Source organism: Epargyreus clarus, unplaced genomic scaffold, assembly GCF_041222505.1.
Source record: "Epargyreus clarus isolate Ecla_fem2 unplaced genomic scaffold, WU_Ecla_fem_2.2 ptg000034l, whole genome shotgun sequence".
NCBI classification, from domain to species: domain Eukaryota; kingdom Metazoa; phylum Arthropoda; class Insecta; order Lepidoptera; family Hesperiidae; genus Epargyreus; species Epargyreus clarus.
The window spans coordinates 10,190,896-10,206,635 of NW_027332239.1; the positions used below are offsets into that span (position 1 = coordinate 10,190,896).

Sequence of the window (15,740 nt, forward strand, 5' to 3'; positions counted from 1 at the left end):
ATATTAAACTAAGTCCAAACGCTCTAAATTTATTAAAGAAAAAATGTTGGACAAATTTTTTCACATGCCCTTATTAGTGTATAAACTTGAACGGGCATTGTAGTATGAAGTGAAGCACTAATGTGTTCATTCATTTTTTAGTCCGTTCATATTTTAGTGAACGGTGGGAAGCAGTGACATGGTAGATCACCGCATGAACGGTGCGGGCGCACCTGTCGCTGTCATGGTCGGCCGAGCTTTAAGGGTGCCCACACACCAATCGATCTTCGTCGATCGAAGGCAACGATCGAAGTGGTGTGGTGGTTTGACTACTTGATGGCACACCAATCGATCGATCGTCATTCGAAGGCAAAGATCGAAGTGGTGTGGTTTGACTATTTGACGGATACCGGTACATAAAATGATGATCGACGATCAAGCGACATTTGAACCATCATCAAGCAATGATTCAATTTACTATTTACATTACTACCTGCAATTGTAGTTCCTTCAAAAGTGTACGTCGATAGATCCATTCTTTCGTCGATCGACGGCATCGATCTATTATTTTGGTAACAATTGACGATTGAGGTTTAATGATCGATTCTACCAGCGATCGACGGTCGACCGATGGGTTTGTGGGCACCCTAAGGCCTACCCACGCGTAACGCCCATCCCACGGCTACGACACACAAATCAAACAGAAACATGTTTCAAGAGGTTTTTGAAACAAAAATATTACGTAAGTTGACTTTTAAGCGATGTTCCTAACCATGTTTCTACAGTGTTTTGTTGTAAAACTACTTTGATTGGCTTTAACGCAATAAATGTCTTGTTAGAGCAAAATAATAAATTTTTTCACGCTAACACACTTTATATTTGACCAAACAATAAAATATTTTTATGTAATTTTGAAAGCAAACTTCTAAGTCAGTCATCATCTTCATCATCATCAACCCATTGCTGTCCTACCGCTGGGCACGTTTCTTCTCAGAATGAGAAGGATTAGAAGTTAGACTTCACATACCTTTGAAAACATTTTTTTAAGATTATGGTATGTAGGTTTCCTCGAAATGTTTTATTTCACAGTTTTAAGCAAGTGATCATTAATTTGTAATACACAAAACTTTGAAAAATCAGAGGTGCATGCTTAAGTGAGACAGAAGGGCTTAAGTAAACCCTTTTTCCGAAAAAAAAACCTTCGTTCATACAATATTATTAACACGATAAGTGCTTCATTATAGACACGTAATAAATGTCGATAAAAAAGAAACCCATTCGATATGCAACGATGATTATCAGTAAATACATTGACTTAACCTTCCTACACTACTTTTTGCATCATTCATTCATATTCGAACATGATAATGACGCTATTATGGCCATAACACTGTATTGCAATTGATTAAAATAAGTTGCGTTAAGCTTTATTTTATTTCAGAGTATAAATGATAGTTGCTGTGTATGTAGAATTCATTTAAACAAGTTAATCTTACATATAAAATCCTCGTGTCATAATGTTAGTTACTGTACTGCTCCGAAACGGCTTTACCGATTTTCACCAAATTTTATATGCATATTCAGTAGGTCTGAGAATCGGCTACTATCTATTTTTCATACCTCTAAGTGATGAGGGATGTTCACCCTTAACATTTTTTTATTTATATGGCAACACAACGTTTGCCGGATCAGCTAGTGACATTATAGAATGAATTATTAAATAATCTGTATTTACTGTTATAGCTGTATTTAATGTGATAAGGTGAAATGTCTTTCACACTTTTTTCACAAGTTAAAATGCGTCTCTGATTACCTTCAGGTAATTTCCGATCGTATTTGGGATTGATTATAGATGTCCATGAGTGTTAGTGGTTACTTACCATGACATGGGCTGCACGATGCTATGCCACTTCATATAGCTTTGGTTATGACTGTAACTGATTGTAATTAACAATTGTAGAACAAAAAATACAAAATTCTGCTACTTTATAATGGGACTCTCACCCAGTCTTAAACTTTTCCAGTACCTACACGACCTACAGACTCATATCATACAATTATACGTAAGTATCTGCGTACTTCGATACTTTATAAAATTTACATCTTGATGACACAGAATACAAGTCTGATTTCACAGATCATATCTAGATATGCCTCGCGGCAGTGTGGCCAGTTCGGAAGAAAAGGGTAACGGATTGGCTGTGTGAGTTTACACGAACCATTTTGAAAAATATTTACACCCTTATAAAATAAGGTAAACCTGTAATCTGATAGTTTTGGATGCAATTACCTATATTAAAGACACCGAACGCCCCCTAGATCTTTATATGAATGAGTTAGTTTAAGATTAAAAAAAAACAGATACTGTCTTACAGTTATACCTGTATTTGTGGATGCCGGCTAATGTACATAATGCTGTGATTATCTTTGTCCACAAGAGTGGAAATTATCTGTGATCAACTTCAGGTAGAAACCATTTTCTATATGCAGCTATATGCAGTCAAGACAAAGAGGGACAGAGGCCACTTAACATCAGTACCCTTACCATGAGTTTTTACGTTTCGACAAATATGACTGTTTTGGTATTTGTTTACGTATTTGCCCATACAATTTCCAATCAGCGCCCCTAGCGGATTGTGTCAGAACTAGGAAATTGTATGGGCCAATACGTAAACAAATACCAAAACAGTCATATTTGTCAAAACGTAAAAACTCGTGGTAAGGGTACAGTTATATCCGTATTTGTGGATGCCAGCTAATGTACATAATACTGTGATTATCTTTGTCCACAAGAGTGGAAATTATCTGTGATCAACTTCAGGTAGAAACCATTTTCTATATGCAGCTATATGAAGTCACGACAAAGAGGGACAGAGGCCACTTAACATCAGTACCCTTACCATGAGTTTTTACGTTTCGACAAATATGACTGTTTTGGTATTTGTTTACGTATTTGCCCATACAATTTCCAATCAGCGCCCCTAGCGGATTGTGTCAGAACTAGAAAATCGTATGGGCCAATACGTAAACAAATACCAAAACAGTCATATTTGTCAAAACGTAAAAACTCATGGTAAGGGTACAGATGGATTGCAAGCTCGCTTCCTACTTCAATCTTCCAAAACGTAGCTCAAAAATTCACATTTATAACATTACTTAAGAGTTCCGATCGACGCAATGTAATTATTTATCTAAATGTCTTAAAAAGAGAGCAACAATTGTGGTTATAAAAAACAAGTTTAAATCTATTCCTGCGTTTAAGCGTAACTAATCGATCGACGACCCTTACCAAAGAGTTCAACGCGTTGATGACTCTACTTTTCAAATCTACATCATTTGAAAGGTATACTGTTTTGGAGCGTGAAAAAAGGATGAGAGTAAGTTTTTTTCGTAAGGAATTGGCTGCGCGTAGGATTAGAAAAAAATATGATGTAGTTAGCTTTGAAAGACTGTAACTATGCGAGCGTAAGTCCGTTTATATTGTTTGTGCACTAAAATGTAAAACGTGAATACTACTGAATTAATAATTATACCATGCTAAATCGGTGACATTTGATTATTTTTCGGTAACAATTATATATTGTTATAATAATATGAACATTAATTGTTCATAATGCTCTTTAAGACGCGTGAACTCTACCTAAAGTGTTATAGAATTTAGGGATAATATTTTTCATATTGACAAGAAACTCTTGCATCACTAGTATAGTAGAGTCGATAATGAATTACAATATTAATAGTCACCAATCATTTACCTAAACTCATTGACAGCTCAATATCAAATACTTCTGCTAAGAAACTCTACATTGATAATATTATTATTTACGTAGCTACAACTTAATTTATTTGTAAAATATCCATCCACTAAATCACTGCGGGTTACAAAGAAATTTGACTATGTCCGAAAACAAACGTTAATCAAGATAAGCGAAACGTATTTTTCTAACAAAAGAACATGTAATAGCCGGACTATTTGTTCTCGAGGACTGTCCCATTCCTTTTTAAGGCTTATCTTAGGAACCGCTCGAATAATGGTAGGATTACGTATACCGGCTACTGAGTCTTCAGTGTCTACTGGTAGTTTCGCTTAAACTTGTCGCGTTTCTGGTAAATCCTGTAGTACTTTCTAAAACTGAGTCAATTACCTGAGAATATAATATTCCTTTTACCGTAACAACGCTATGGATAAAGCTTAAAAACTTTAGGGCTCTACTTTACTGAAGTGGGATCATGTCGCAATAAAACGTAAAAAATGTAGAGTCAATAATAATGGACTTGGCTTATTATTGAGTGATGGGTAAAGGTAAACTCTGAAATATTACAAAAGTAAAAAGGAGATATTCTAATCTCTCTGCCTAAAATGTAAATTTAATACTTTTCATGGCCATAAGTCAATCCACGCGCCCAGTAAAACGAATAAGTAAAGTTTCTCGAGCCGATTGATAACTTTCTTATAAGTGTTTAACGAGTTGCATCACAAGTTTATGTGGCGAGCAGAAAAGCGGCGCCTCGCAGCCGGACAGCCGACGGCACTCGACATACGGGGGCAAGATTCGGTGGGAACGCTCACGTAGGAATTCATTTAAGTTCGAGAAGTGTCCGGTTACAGTCTAGCACGACGAGCGTTCGTATTGCATTAGTATTTATTCGAGTATCGGCCGGGCGCAGGTTCTATGTGCGGGGCGGGTGAGGCGGGTGAGGCGGCGTGGCCCCGGGGGGCATACTTACTACGTGATTAATCCCCGTCCCCCGCCCCGCCTCTCGCGTGGGCCGCGGCCGGGCGCGCCGTACTCGCGCCGGGTTTCCTCGTCCCCGCGCCTCACGGCCACTCACTACGCACGGGGCTCCGCGTAGTGCCGCCGCCAGTCGCGCTGCGACCTGCGCCGACGTCGCACCTCGTTCGCGTTACACCGATCGTGACATCGACCTATGATATCATTCATGCTAATCTCCGCCCGTTGATTTTCCTGCCGAGTGACCGCAGCGGCAGGCGCGCGATATCGCGAGTGCCGAATGTTCGTGGACGTCACACCCGTGTACTTTTCCACCGGAATCCGAGCGCGCCCACGAAACCAGTTCGGAGTGGCGGACATCGCCTTCGGATGAGATCTCCGAGCGAGAGACGCCAGCCCGCGGCCTGAGATGCTGCGCCCGTGACCGTCTCGCGACAGTGCCACGAAACGTAAGGATCTCCTCGTTCATTCGGGCGGCTCGCGTTAATATGCCCGGCCGCCTTCCTATTCGCATGGCGCATACGTCGTCGCGTGGATTTTATTTTCGTCTGGCGAGAGGTGTGTGCGTGCGGCGAGCGTGTGAGCGGTGCGGGAGTGTGGCGGCCCGGCGGGCGCGTGTGTGCGCGTTCCGCGTCCGCCGAGACGGCTACTCCCTGCTGGCCTGCTTTATTTAGGTTGTTTCTGAGCGTGTCGGTACCGCTCCGCCCGGCGCCCGCCCGCCGCTCTATATTCCGTGTTCTCTACCTGTTTGTGCCGTGCCGTGTGGTGCCGTGCCACTCGGCGCCCAGCTTACCGTCGAGCCCTCCACTTTGACACATTACGGTCATAACTTGTTGGACTTATGAGACACTGTTCCTGTCAATCTGCATGAATTCTAAAGGTGCTCTTTTGTAAATATTAGCAGCTTTATCTATACAGAGAGGACTCTACATTCGCTAGAGTGCCGCAGTGTAAAACGCTAACACCTTCAACAATATGTATAAGTATGTAGAATACCTAATTTGACCTTCACGTTGTCCTCTAAGCTATCTGAGGAAACTTTTCTATGTGTACGAACCTGACCTTCTTTCGACGTAAACAATGAATTCCTGCCATGGCGTGCACCATTCATCAATTTGATTAGATTGTCAATGTATGTTTCCTTCACCACACGTCAAGGCGAGTTCGACCTCTGTATTCATTAAGTAACATTAACCAATGGACATATTAATGATACGACTGTAAAATATACATGCAATTATACAAAGTTGCAATTGTCAAATACAAAATTTACTTTAAAATGAAACACATGAGCATATTGTTATAAATCAGAACGAGAACAAGAACAGGGCAATAAATAAGACAATTAAATTAATTAACAAGACAATAGAACCGGCTTATCGTTCGCGTATTTTGAAGAATACCTAATTAAAGAGTTAAAATTAGAACTAGAAGGAAAAGTACTCGTAGAGCGGCACTGGAAGACACCGATAAACTTCGACCCTACGTAGTATGTACACTTACACGTTCACAACACAAAAGGCAGCCAATATGGCGCTCTATGTAAAAGTTACGTGATATGATAGGAAAGGTTTTCGTGAAGCTGTTAGCTGCATAACTCATAGATGTGTAGATATCTCTGTAGGTGTACATGCATATAGATAGTAACTGTTGTTGTCGTTTCCCGACACCCTACGTATTTCCAGTTTACTTCTCAGAAGGTTTATTTTATTCTCTTCGGTCTCAAATAAATAAATATCACATGAGTTCAAATGTGCGATAGTCGTACAGATACATTTTATATCTGGCTGTTTTCCTCTTAGGCTTCATGTTGAAGGTAAACCAACTAAATATTCTGATTATTCGACTATCTGTCCTATTATATCGCTATATTGCTTGTTTTAAAACTAATGTACAGAAATTGTTTGGAAAATCCACTGCAAAGTCCTTTGATGAAATAGGGAATACAGCGCACAAGAGCTATCAAACTTAGTTGGTATTTTAAATTAGATGTCATATTATGCACGTTGTTTTCAAAAAGACAAGAGTAGATTTAATAAGAACAGCATCACTTTATGAACCATTCCTTTGTCGCCGACCCCTTACTCATACTACACTTAATAGTTTTACTACTAGAGTACTTAAAGGGTGAATGTTTCATCTTCTCCGTGTTACAAAAAGCCGGTTAAGAAAATAAGAAAATTAAAAATAAGTATGCATCAATACAGATTATTGCGGGCAATAAATTTATTATTAAACGACGGATTACTTAGGTTTTTTGTTAAACATGTTTGTAAGATGAACTCATATTTAGCGCTGCGCCATAAATACTCGTATATAAATAATAATATCTTCATCGGTTTACATATAAGAAAGAAGAAAATCCTTTGACAAGGTCCTGTTTCTTATTGAAATGTTATATGAGTTATTTCATCCTTGCAATATTGCAATATTATTTTCTTTTTAGTTTTAATCCTATTCCTATAATAAATATTGGCCTGTGAGGCTGTGACTCTGATTTTCTAAGAGAAGCGAACAAATATTCCTTCCTCAAACATCTTGCATATTTCCATGCATATCTGATCATATTTGCATATCTCGTGATTCACTGAATCAATTGCAAAAAGTATGAACTACTAAAATTAGAACTCTATTAAAATATTTTCATAAACATTTAATAATTAAAAAATGTAAACAAATGCCTCATGTATTTTATACTAAAACCTTCCTTGCAAGATATGCTTTCAAATGATTAAAACTCCAAATTGGATTAGTAGTTTTTGAGAAAATCGCGGACATACAAGCTTACATACATAACGTTCAAATACATAATCTTTTTTGTCGGTTAAAAATTATAATCACTTTTAAACATAATACAAATTCATTTTTAAGAATAAATTATTATTGACTTAGAATGTCATGCATACATATATTTATTTTTGTAATTTATCAAGGAAAATACCGTTTCATTTTAATGAAATGAGTTTTATGGAATGTCATTTTAAAATTGGCGTTAAGACATTAAAAAATATATTGCTATTTTAGCACTAGATAAATAATAAAATGTTAGGTATGGAAATAACTATTTTAAGGATATAGAATATAGAATACAATTATTTTAAGGACGTAGAGTTTATTTAGACTACATATAGTAAATGAAGATGCTATTTAAAAGCTTGGGATGCCATTCACAAAAGATAATACTAACTTTAACTTAATGATACAAATAAAATAAGCAATCCATCAAAAATTTAAAAAGTAAATTATTTGTCGCACAAGTGCAAGATGAATGTAGAGTCGATACACATCGCGGCTAATTGCTCTCCTTGTGTCGGAGATACTTATTTATTCCTCTCACATATTATTAACAAACATGCTATAATAATTATCGAGCCTTAAGATGTCGGTGTCATTATTTTTTTTATATATAAAAGATAGAAGTAGCTGATGTAGTCCACCTGATAGTAAGTGTCTACTGCCATCCATGGATATCTGTAATCAACCCAAGATAAGACTTTCTTTTTTGTTAAAAAAAAAAGATAAGACTAGTCTTAAGGTCTTAAGGGAGTAGCGGCATATATAGTCGACCTCAGGTTGGAATCTAGATCTAGAGGTCGGCTATATATGCCGCTACTCCCGAGGACTAAGCTGGAATGTCTGGGAATAGTGTATCTCCCTTACACATCCTTCAAACCAAAACACAGCATCGCTTAACACGGCTGTTATGAGGACGAAATAGGTGGTGCCGCCGGAGTCGAACCACAAAGGGTTTTTCAATCGAGGCGTAAGGTTGACCGGTGTTATTCGTGTCCATTTGTCGTCGTATAAAGGGTATGAACTAAACTAAATTAAATAAACGACCAGTTGTGAGATAACGGGCGGCGGTTGCAAAGAAAACAAAGATACCAGTACTTGTGGCGATAGTGCAGGACTGTAGGGACTTATTCTAGGGATGCTACGATATATCGAAATTTTGTTTATATCGAAACCGAAATCTATGTCAATATTGATATGATATCGCGATATCAGACAAAATTGAATATTGGTATAGAAAAGGTATTGTAAAATGACTCGGTAAATCAAAGAGGTCATAAAAATTTGTAGTGTTTGAAATTTGTCAGCGACATTTTATTAGCGGAAGCCTCAAATTCGACGGTGCGCTTTTTGCTTTTTGATGAAAACAAAAAAAAAACAACTAAATACTTAAAAATAAAGCCAATGTCACTATCACAATTAAGACGAATCCAACAACACGTTATAATATGTGTTTGTAATACATATTTATGACTATGTAACAAAAATGTTTAACAACTAAAAATGACCTTATTTATTATTTAAATAAATTGATTTGATTCGATTTGTATTAATCAATAATATCGCGTTGGATTTTCAATAATCTCACCATAATATCGATATTAAAACCTTTCATATAAATACCAATAATTTTAAACAACCCTACGTGCCACGCACACAGACGGCGCGGCTTATCGCCAGCTACCGCCTACGACGATATCTATCGTTATCAACTATTAGCCTCGATAATATTCACATACCTGTACCTTTACCGCACGTACATGAATGAACGCCTCACCTATTGTTTGGTGTTATGGAAACACTTGTGACATACGTGTGGGTAAATAACATGTACGTCAATGAAATTCGCAAATGTACCATGAAAAGGAATTCATAACACTCGAATAGTCCGCGCCAAGCTAGTCCGCTATGAAGTTGTTGCGAGCAGGTAGTCATACCATTTGCTATGGCGATGCGATTCATTTCTATATTCAGAGCGGACTAGCAGTTTTACGCGGGCTATACACAGTCTTGAATATATTTGAGAGATTAAATTCGTACATAGTTCTTCATTTCGATGGAAGTGTATGGATACCGATTGACTTATATATGAAGCAACTATCTAAGTCCTTATGAGTGGTAATGCATCTGTGACCGTTTTCAGTAGACCCTGTCCTATGTGGAGTTGGTTACAGATGTCTATAATCAGAAAACATCAGGTTGATTGTACACTCCTTTGCTACTTCAGTGTATTCCCGGTATTCCCGGAACGCTATGACATGGGGCTCTACAAAAAGGTGCAATAAGAGCTCTCATCCAAAGCCGGCGATGCATTGGCGACTCCTCTGGTGTTGCAAATGTCCATAGGCGGCGTTGACTACTTTCCATCAGGTAGCACGTCTGCTTAATCGTTAGGTTAAACAAAAAAAGATACAAAGAAGGTGTGACTTATACATTTCGCTGTAACGGTAGGTACAGTTCGCAACGAAAATAAAGAAATGCGTCGAGAGCTTCACGAAACAAATGAATAATATTCTCACGGGTGGAACGGTATCTCGTTGTATATGTCAACATTGAGTTACGGCAATGGCGGTGTTTCATGTTACAGTATTTTGCAGTGTTATCGTTTCCACGGCGACCTCACGCCGTCGATAATTATACTTCATTAGCATGCATACATACATAGCTACATAAATTAACTGATACGTACTACATAGTGGAATTCTCTTCAATTATATAACGGTAATAATAGAAATTGCTTTCCTTATTTCCCAAAAAATTATAATATATCGTAAAATTGTAAGCTTAATCGGTCTACAAATTTATTAAATTATATTTATTTCTGTAACTATGTGAGCTCGTTGTAAACTTATATACTCACTATTAAAAAAATCCATAAACAACAAATACATAACCTCTCTTTTTGGGTCGGTTAAAAATGAATTAAATGTTTTACTTAAGTACAACTTAATTGGTATAAATTTGTAGGTTTTGGACATAAATACAAATGAAAACCTATAATTATTTACCTTAAAAGTTAAACTTAGATTTCATAAAGTCTTTTAACAAATAAAACAAACGAGTACTAAACCTATCTGATTATACAGCATATACCTCTTACAGAGTACCATTAAATACCACCATATCAGTTGTTACTGGGAAGTACTGAGCACAATAGTCAAGCAACTAATTTGCATATAAATAATATTCAGTACAAACACATTGTTATTCGTAAACAATGAATATTAGCAAGGGTGCTGTTTATAAACTCGGCCCTACAGTTGTAATGCTTCCATGTTTTGTACAACAAACAAACATTCATGTATCTACTGTTGTTATGTCTTTAATCTTAATGTAAATATAGGTAAAAAGAAGTGTTTTTGAAAACGTTAACTTGTCTTCTTAACTCGTACATAATAAGTAAGGATAGATTTTTGCAACTGAATTTTAATCTAACCCGAATTAATTTACCTGAAATTTTGCATACAAGTCTGGTTTTCATTAGAATGCAGGGTTAGCGTAGTGACGTCATTCTAATTCCAATATGGCAGGTGTCGCAATATAGTGGACCAATAGAGCATCTAAGATATGGATGCTAAATGAAAAAGTTTTCTGAGGGTACGGAAAACAGAATTACGTTACTAAAAAGTTTATTTTAAAAAACTTATTTAAAAATGAAACCACTTAGCTAATATTAAGCATCCATTAATAGCAAAATTATGATAATACGTACATACGTGCATAATTAGTATTTGAAGTATAAGTATTACTAAAATATATTCTATATTGCTCTAGTATCAAACCTGCCAATCACACAAACCGGTTAATTCCGCAAATTCTTTTCCATTCCATTATTTTCCAAGTGACCGAGTTCGCGGCCATTCTACTTTTATACACTTAGAGATATTTGTTGTGAATTAAGAATAGGAATTGCTAGGATTAGGTAACCGGTTACATTCACAACTAATCAATGGGCAGCGCTTGCGCACGTTGCGTCACAGCTTTCGCGGCTACACTGTATTTGCGAAATACACGTCTTATGCAACAAGAATGCGATACGCAAATTTACAGGCCACCGAATATACTATACATATACTTTCTGTCGCTTATTGTTGGTAGCGAAATTATTCGAACTGCTCGAACATTTCGTGGTTACTTATGCGTTATTGTCGCGCCAAACTGCAAGTCCGCTCTGAAGTTGTTGCAGGTGTAGTCATACAACTTGCTATGGCGACGCGATTCATTTCTATATTCAGAGCGGACTAGCAGTTTTACGAGGACTATACCTAAGTACATACATATATCGATTACATTGAAGCGTTTGTGTGTTATATCAAGAAAACAGCTTTTTACTAAATGCATATGAAAGTAGGTGTACAATTTTTCCGTCTGTTTTTAAGGCTAATGTCTGAAACGGCTTTATCGATTTTGATAGGATTTTCAGTGGTAGTTGGCTGATGTTATGAGGAGTAAATTAGGTTAATAAAAGGACGTTTTGTTAAAAAAAAAATTATAGTTCTGCGCAAAATTGAAACACATGTTTTCCAAATATTTACAGTTTTAAACGCAACTGAAATCTCGAGGCAGAGCTTGTGTACTATAAAAAGTTATAGGCAAATATAGAACTTGATATCTATAAATAATCGCATGGAGGAAATAAAGTAATAGGAAAAACGAAATGTTCAGTATGCGTTGAAGCGGTAGAACAGATTTTATTAAAATAGAAATAGCTATTTACCTAAGAGCTCGTGGAACTTTTCTAAAACGATTTATTCCTGAAAATAGATCCTACAGCAAATATCAGCCCTTAAAACTCAAAATATATTGAAGAATTTTGAAACTATGACGTTGTTAATAATTTCATGTAAACAGTGTTTTACTTTAATTTGTGTTTTAAATTAAATTATTTTTCCCTATAATTATTTAATAATTAATTGTGTAGGTCATATATTAGTAAAGATTACTCACTCCTAACAAGAAAATGTACCCAGTTTTGAGAATTGAAATAGTTGCGTAAAAAAGTTTTGCCACGTCTCCGTGCTAAAATGTCCCTAAAATATTTGAAATAATTATTTATTTATTATATAAATTACGCAGTATTCGTTATTTATTCGTAAATTTTCTCTAAAAATATTTTTATTTGTCAAAAATTTAAAAAAAGAACTTACTAATAAGCCGTTTGTGACTTCATTCAATTTCAAGGCGGCGAAGTATCTTAACGAATCTATGGTGTAGGTCTACCAAATAATGTAGTCTTTAATCTTACCTAAAAATTCTGGGAAAGATCATTGAAATCATTAGCGTATATAAAAAAATATATATAGTATAAGTATATTGGTGTTTATAATTTAAATAATTAGTATCACATGACGTATATGATGCATATAATAAGGTCAGAGATTATCAGCTACTACCACGTATCAATACACCTTTCACCTCGCTTGCTGTACAACTCATAATTAGTTTGTTTCTATGTCTCGAATGACAACATCATGCTTAGTACTTTGTGATGATAATGGTGATACTTTATTATTTTATAGGTATAATAAACTATGTCTTACATTGGTGCCGCAACTTCGCCCCACGCTGGAAATATGTGTTACATTGGTACCCCCAACTCCGATTCACGCTAAAATACAGTCAGTTACTGTACTTTAAAAAGATTTTCCAACTTCTACGAAATGAAAATCTATAACAGTGTCTCTATAATGATGTAAAGTTTATCGTACCTCTATGTAATAAGACTCTATCAGAGATATTTATGGGAGCACGAGTGTAGAGATGATATTATATGACTTTATCATAAGAAAAGTTTGTAGCGACAGTTATAAAGCACACCACGCTTTGCGATATGAAGAATGCAACCATGCACAAATGTAATAAATTAATTAAAGCGTTATTTTATTAACTGATATGTATTTCAAAAAAGTCTTCCTTTTATAACTGCAGTGGTTCCACCGCCGCACATATTTTGCTCACTTTTTGGAGCAAATAAAATAAAATTACTAAGCCGATGTCATCTTGTCCCAGGGCTCTATCTCTTAAGATCCGTTATTAAACATGAATCTATACAATTCTTCCCTACCATAGGTAGAAATTTGACAATTTGTAATAGGTAGAAATTGTCAAGTGTCTGTCTTTAGTAGGTAGGTTGCTAGACACTAAAATGTTACAGTGTGTATTACTATAACCGCTATACCTTTGTAGCTTTAAAAACCTTTGTATCTAGAAAAATAAATAATCCATGCCAAATTTGATTAATGACGTTCATAACTAATAATACTGAAAAATAATTACGTAATAGTGAACAATTAAATGAAACGTACCTATATTATACAGAATTTTGTCATTAAATAAAACTAATTTCCGATAAATGATTATCCTATTATACCATTGTGAATAGTTATTTGAAAAAGTTTTTGCGACTAATTCACTGCCCTCGATCAATGAAGACATTGTAATACTTATGAATGCTTCGCTTATGATTAGGTGTTTCATAATGCCTTTATTTTTTATTTCAAGGTAATCTTAATTATATTTAATGAAGCTATCGCTCTACCTACCTGTTCGCATTTGTGACCGGTTTAGAATACGAATGATAGTCTATTAAAAGTTAGTTGTAGTAAATGTAAAATGAGGGCTATAATTGTACCTTCCGCTTGTATTACGAATTGAATAGGTATAGTGCTTTTATACAGGTTAATTTAGTACCTTAATTTAATTAGTTATTTAGAAGGTAGTAGAACACCTTGTGGTTCGACTCCGGCGGCATCATCGCCACACCTATTTCTGCATTCAGGGAGACATACTTTTCCGAGGGTTAGTCCTCAATAGTAGCGGCGCATCTGTGAACGACCTCAGGTAGGAGTATCTAATCCTATCTGGGGTTGATTACAGATGTCCATGGGCGGCAGTAACCATCAGGTCATGCTCGTCTGCTACTCCTGTATAATAAAAAAAAACCTTATATTTACACACAAGTAGGTACAGTAATACCTTAAACTTACACGTTTACAATTGTACTCTTCCAGCCGAATGCAAAAGAAAAAAATATGTCACGAAAATTGTTTGTTCACTTATAAATCTATTAATTGCTTGATTGCAAATAAATATAAATGAAAGCGTCTTTTAACTATACATAGGTCCTAATCATAGTCGCCATTTGTCAACGTGGTAATTTACATAGAATGCTTGTACTAGTTTTGTACTTAATCGGACACTTTTTTTAGTTCGTTTGCACTGTAATAGTACAGCGATATAATGTACTAGTACTCCTTTATAGTACTTTTAATACCTATTAGTACAGTACCTTAGAATTTAATGCCGCTATATTAATTATGTATTGCCTAGAAGTAACCGATTAAGCTACTTATTATTAGTACATCGTACACGTACTAGTGAAGACTAGCTAGTACATAATAAATATAATTAAAATAAAGAACACGCCTATATCATAAAATCAAGTAAAAAGTAGAGTAATTTTCAATCTAGGAATCAATTAGGAAGCAGTAAATAGTTTAATTGTGGAAAAAGTGTGGGACTCTTTTCGAAAACTGATACATGGGCAATGACGTCAGCTAAGACCGAAGCGAAGAAGGGGGGGATATACTAACAGTAAGTCACGGACTCTTAGTCCAAAAGAGAGTTACACACAAACTCACAAACATAAATACAGGTGAAGATAATAAAAGCATGTTAAAAACGTTCCACGTCCTCAAGCCGCGACTGTGATATCACACGCCACAGATGGCGCTCAAGCCACGTTGCAACAGTCAATTGTCATTTAAACTCCGAGCGATTCGTTAACCTGAACGAGCAATAAAAAGCAGTCGGCTAGGATAAGTAAAATAGAAAGATACATCACCTTGAAATTGAATGAAACCACAAAAGGATGATTTTACAAATAAAAAACATTTTAAGAGAAAATTTACGTATAATACTACGTAATAAATAAATAAGAATTTCAAAAATTTTAGGGACATTTTAAAACGTACTTAGACGTGGCAATACTATTTACGCAAACTTCAACACTCAAAACTGGTTACACTTTCTTGTTTGGAGTGATCTATGTATTTTACTCATCTAAGATGAACAAAAGAAAATAATTATCTTAAGAAAAGAAAACTCCGACCGTTAATGCTGCGTAGGTAAATTTCATAGAATATTGTATGCTTTGTTAAAATAGAATATAAAAATGTTGCAACAATTTCAATTCTGCATTTTTTTTAGTGATCAATCTATGTTTTACTCATCTAA

At 35.7% G+C, this 15,740-nt stretch overlaps 1 protein-coding gene across 2 annotated transcripts in view; it reads left to right on the forward strand.

The window, feature by feature from the left end:
• The first annotated feature begins 4,755 nt into the window (after window positions 1-4,755).
• Window positions 4,756-15,740, forward strand: part of Atx-1 (Ataxin 1) — a 50,489-nt gene continuing 39,504 nt past the window's right edge. The window contains exon 1 of one of the 2 annotated variants that reach the window (XM_073091460.1): window positions 4,756-5,161. Coding sequence is in view for 1 of the 2 variants with exons in the window: in XM_073091459.1 (XP_072947560.1) it covers window positions 5,580-5,592 (13 nt within the window). In the remaining variant the exon portion in view is untranslated. Of the gene's footprint in view, window positions 5,162-5,188; window positions 5,593-15,740 lie in introns of those variants that run through there. The other variant, XM_073091459.1, reaches the window with a different exon arrangement.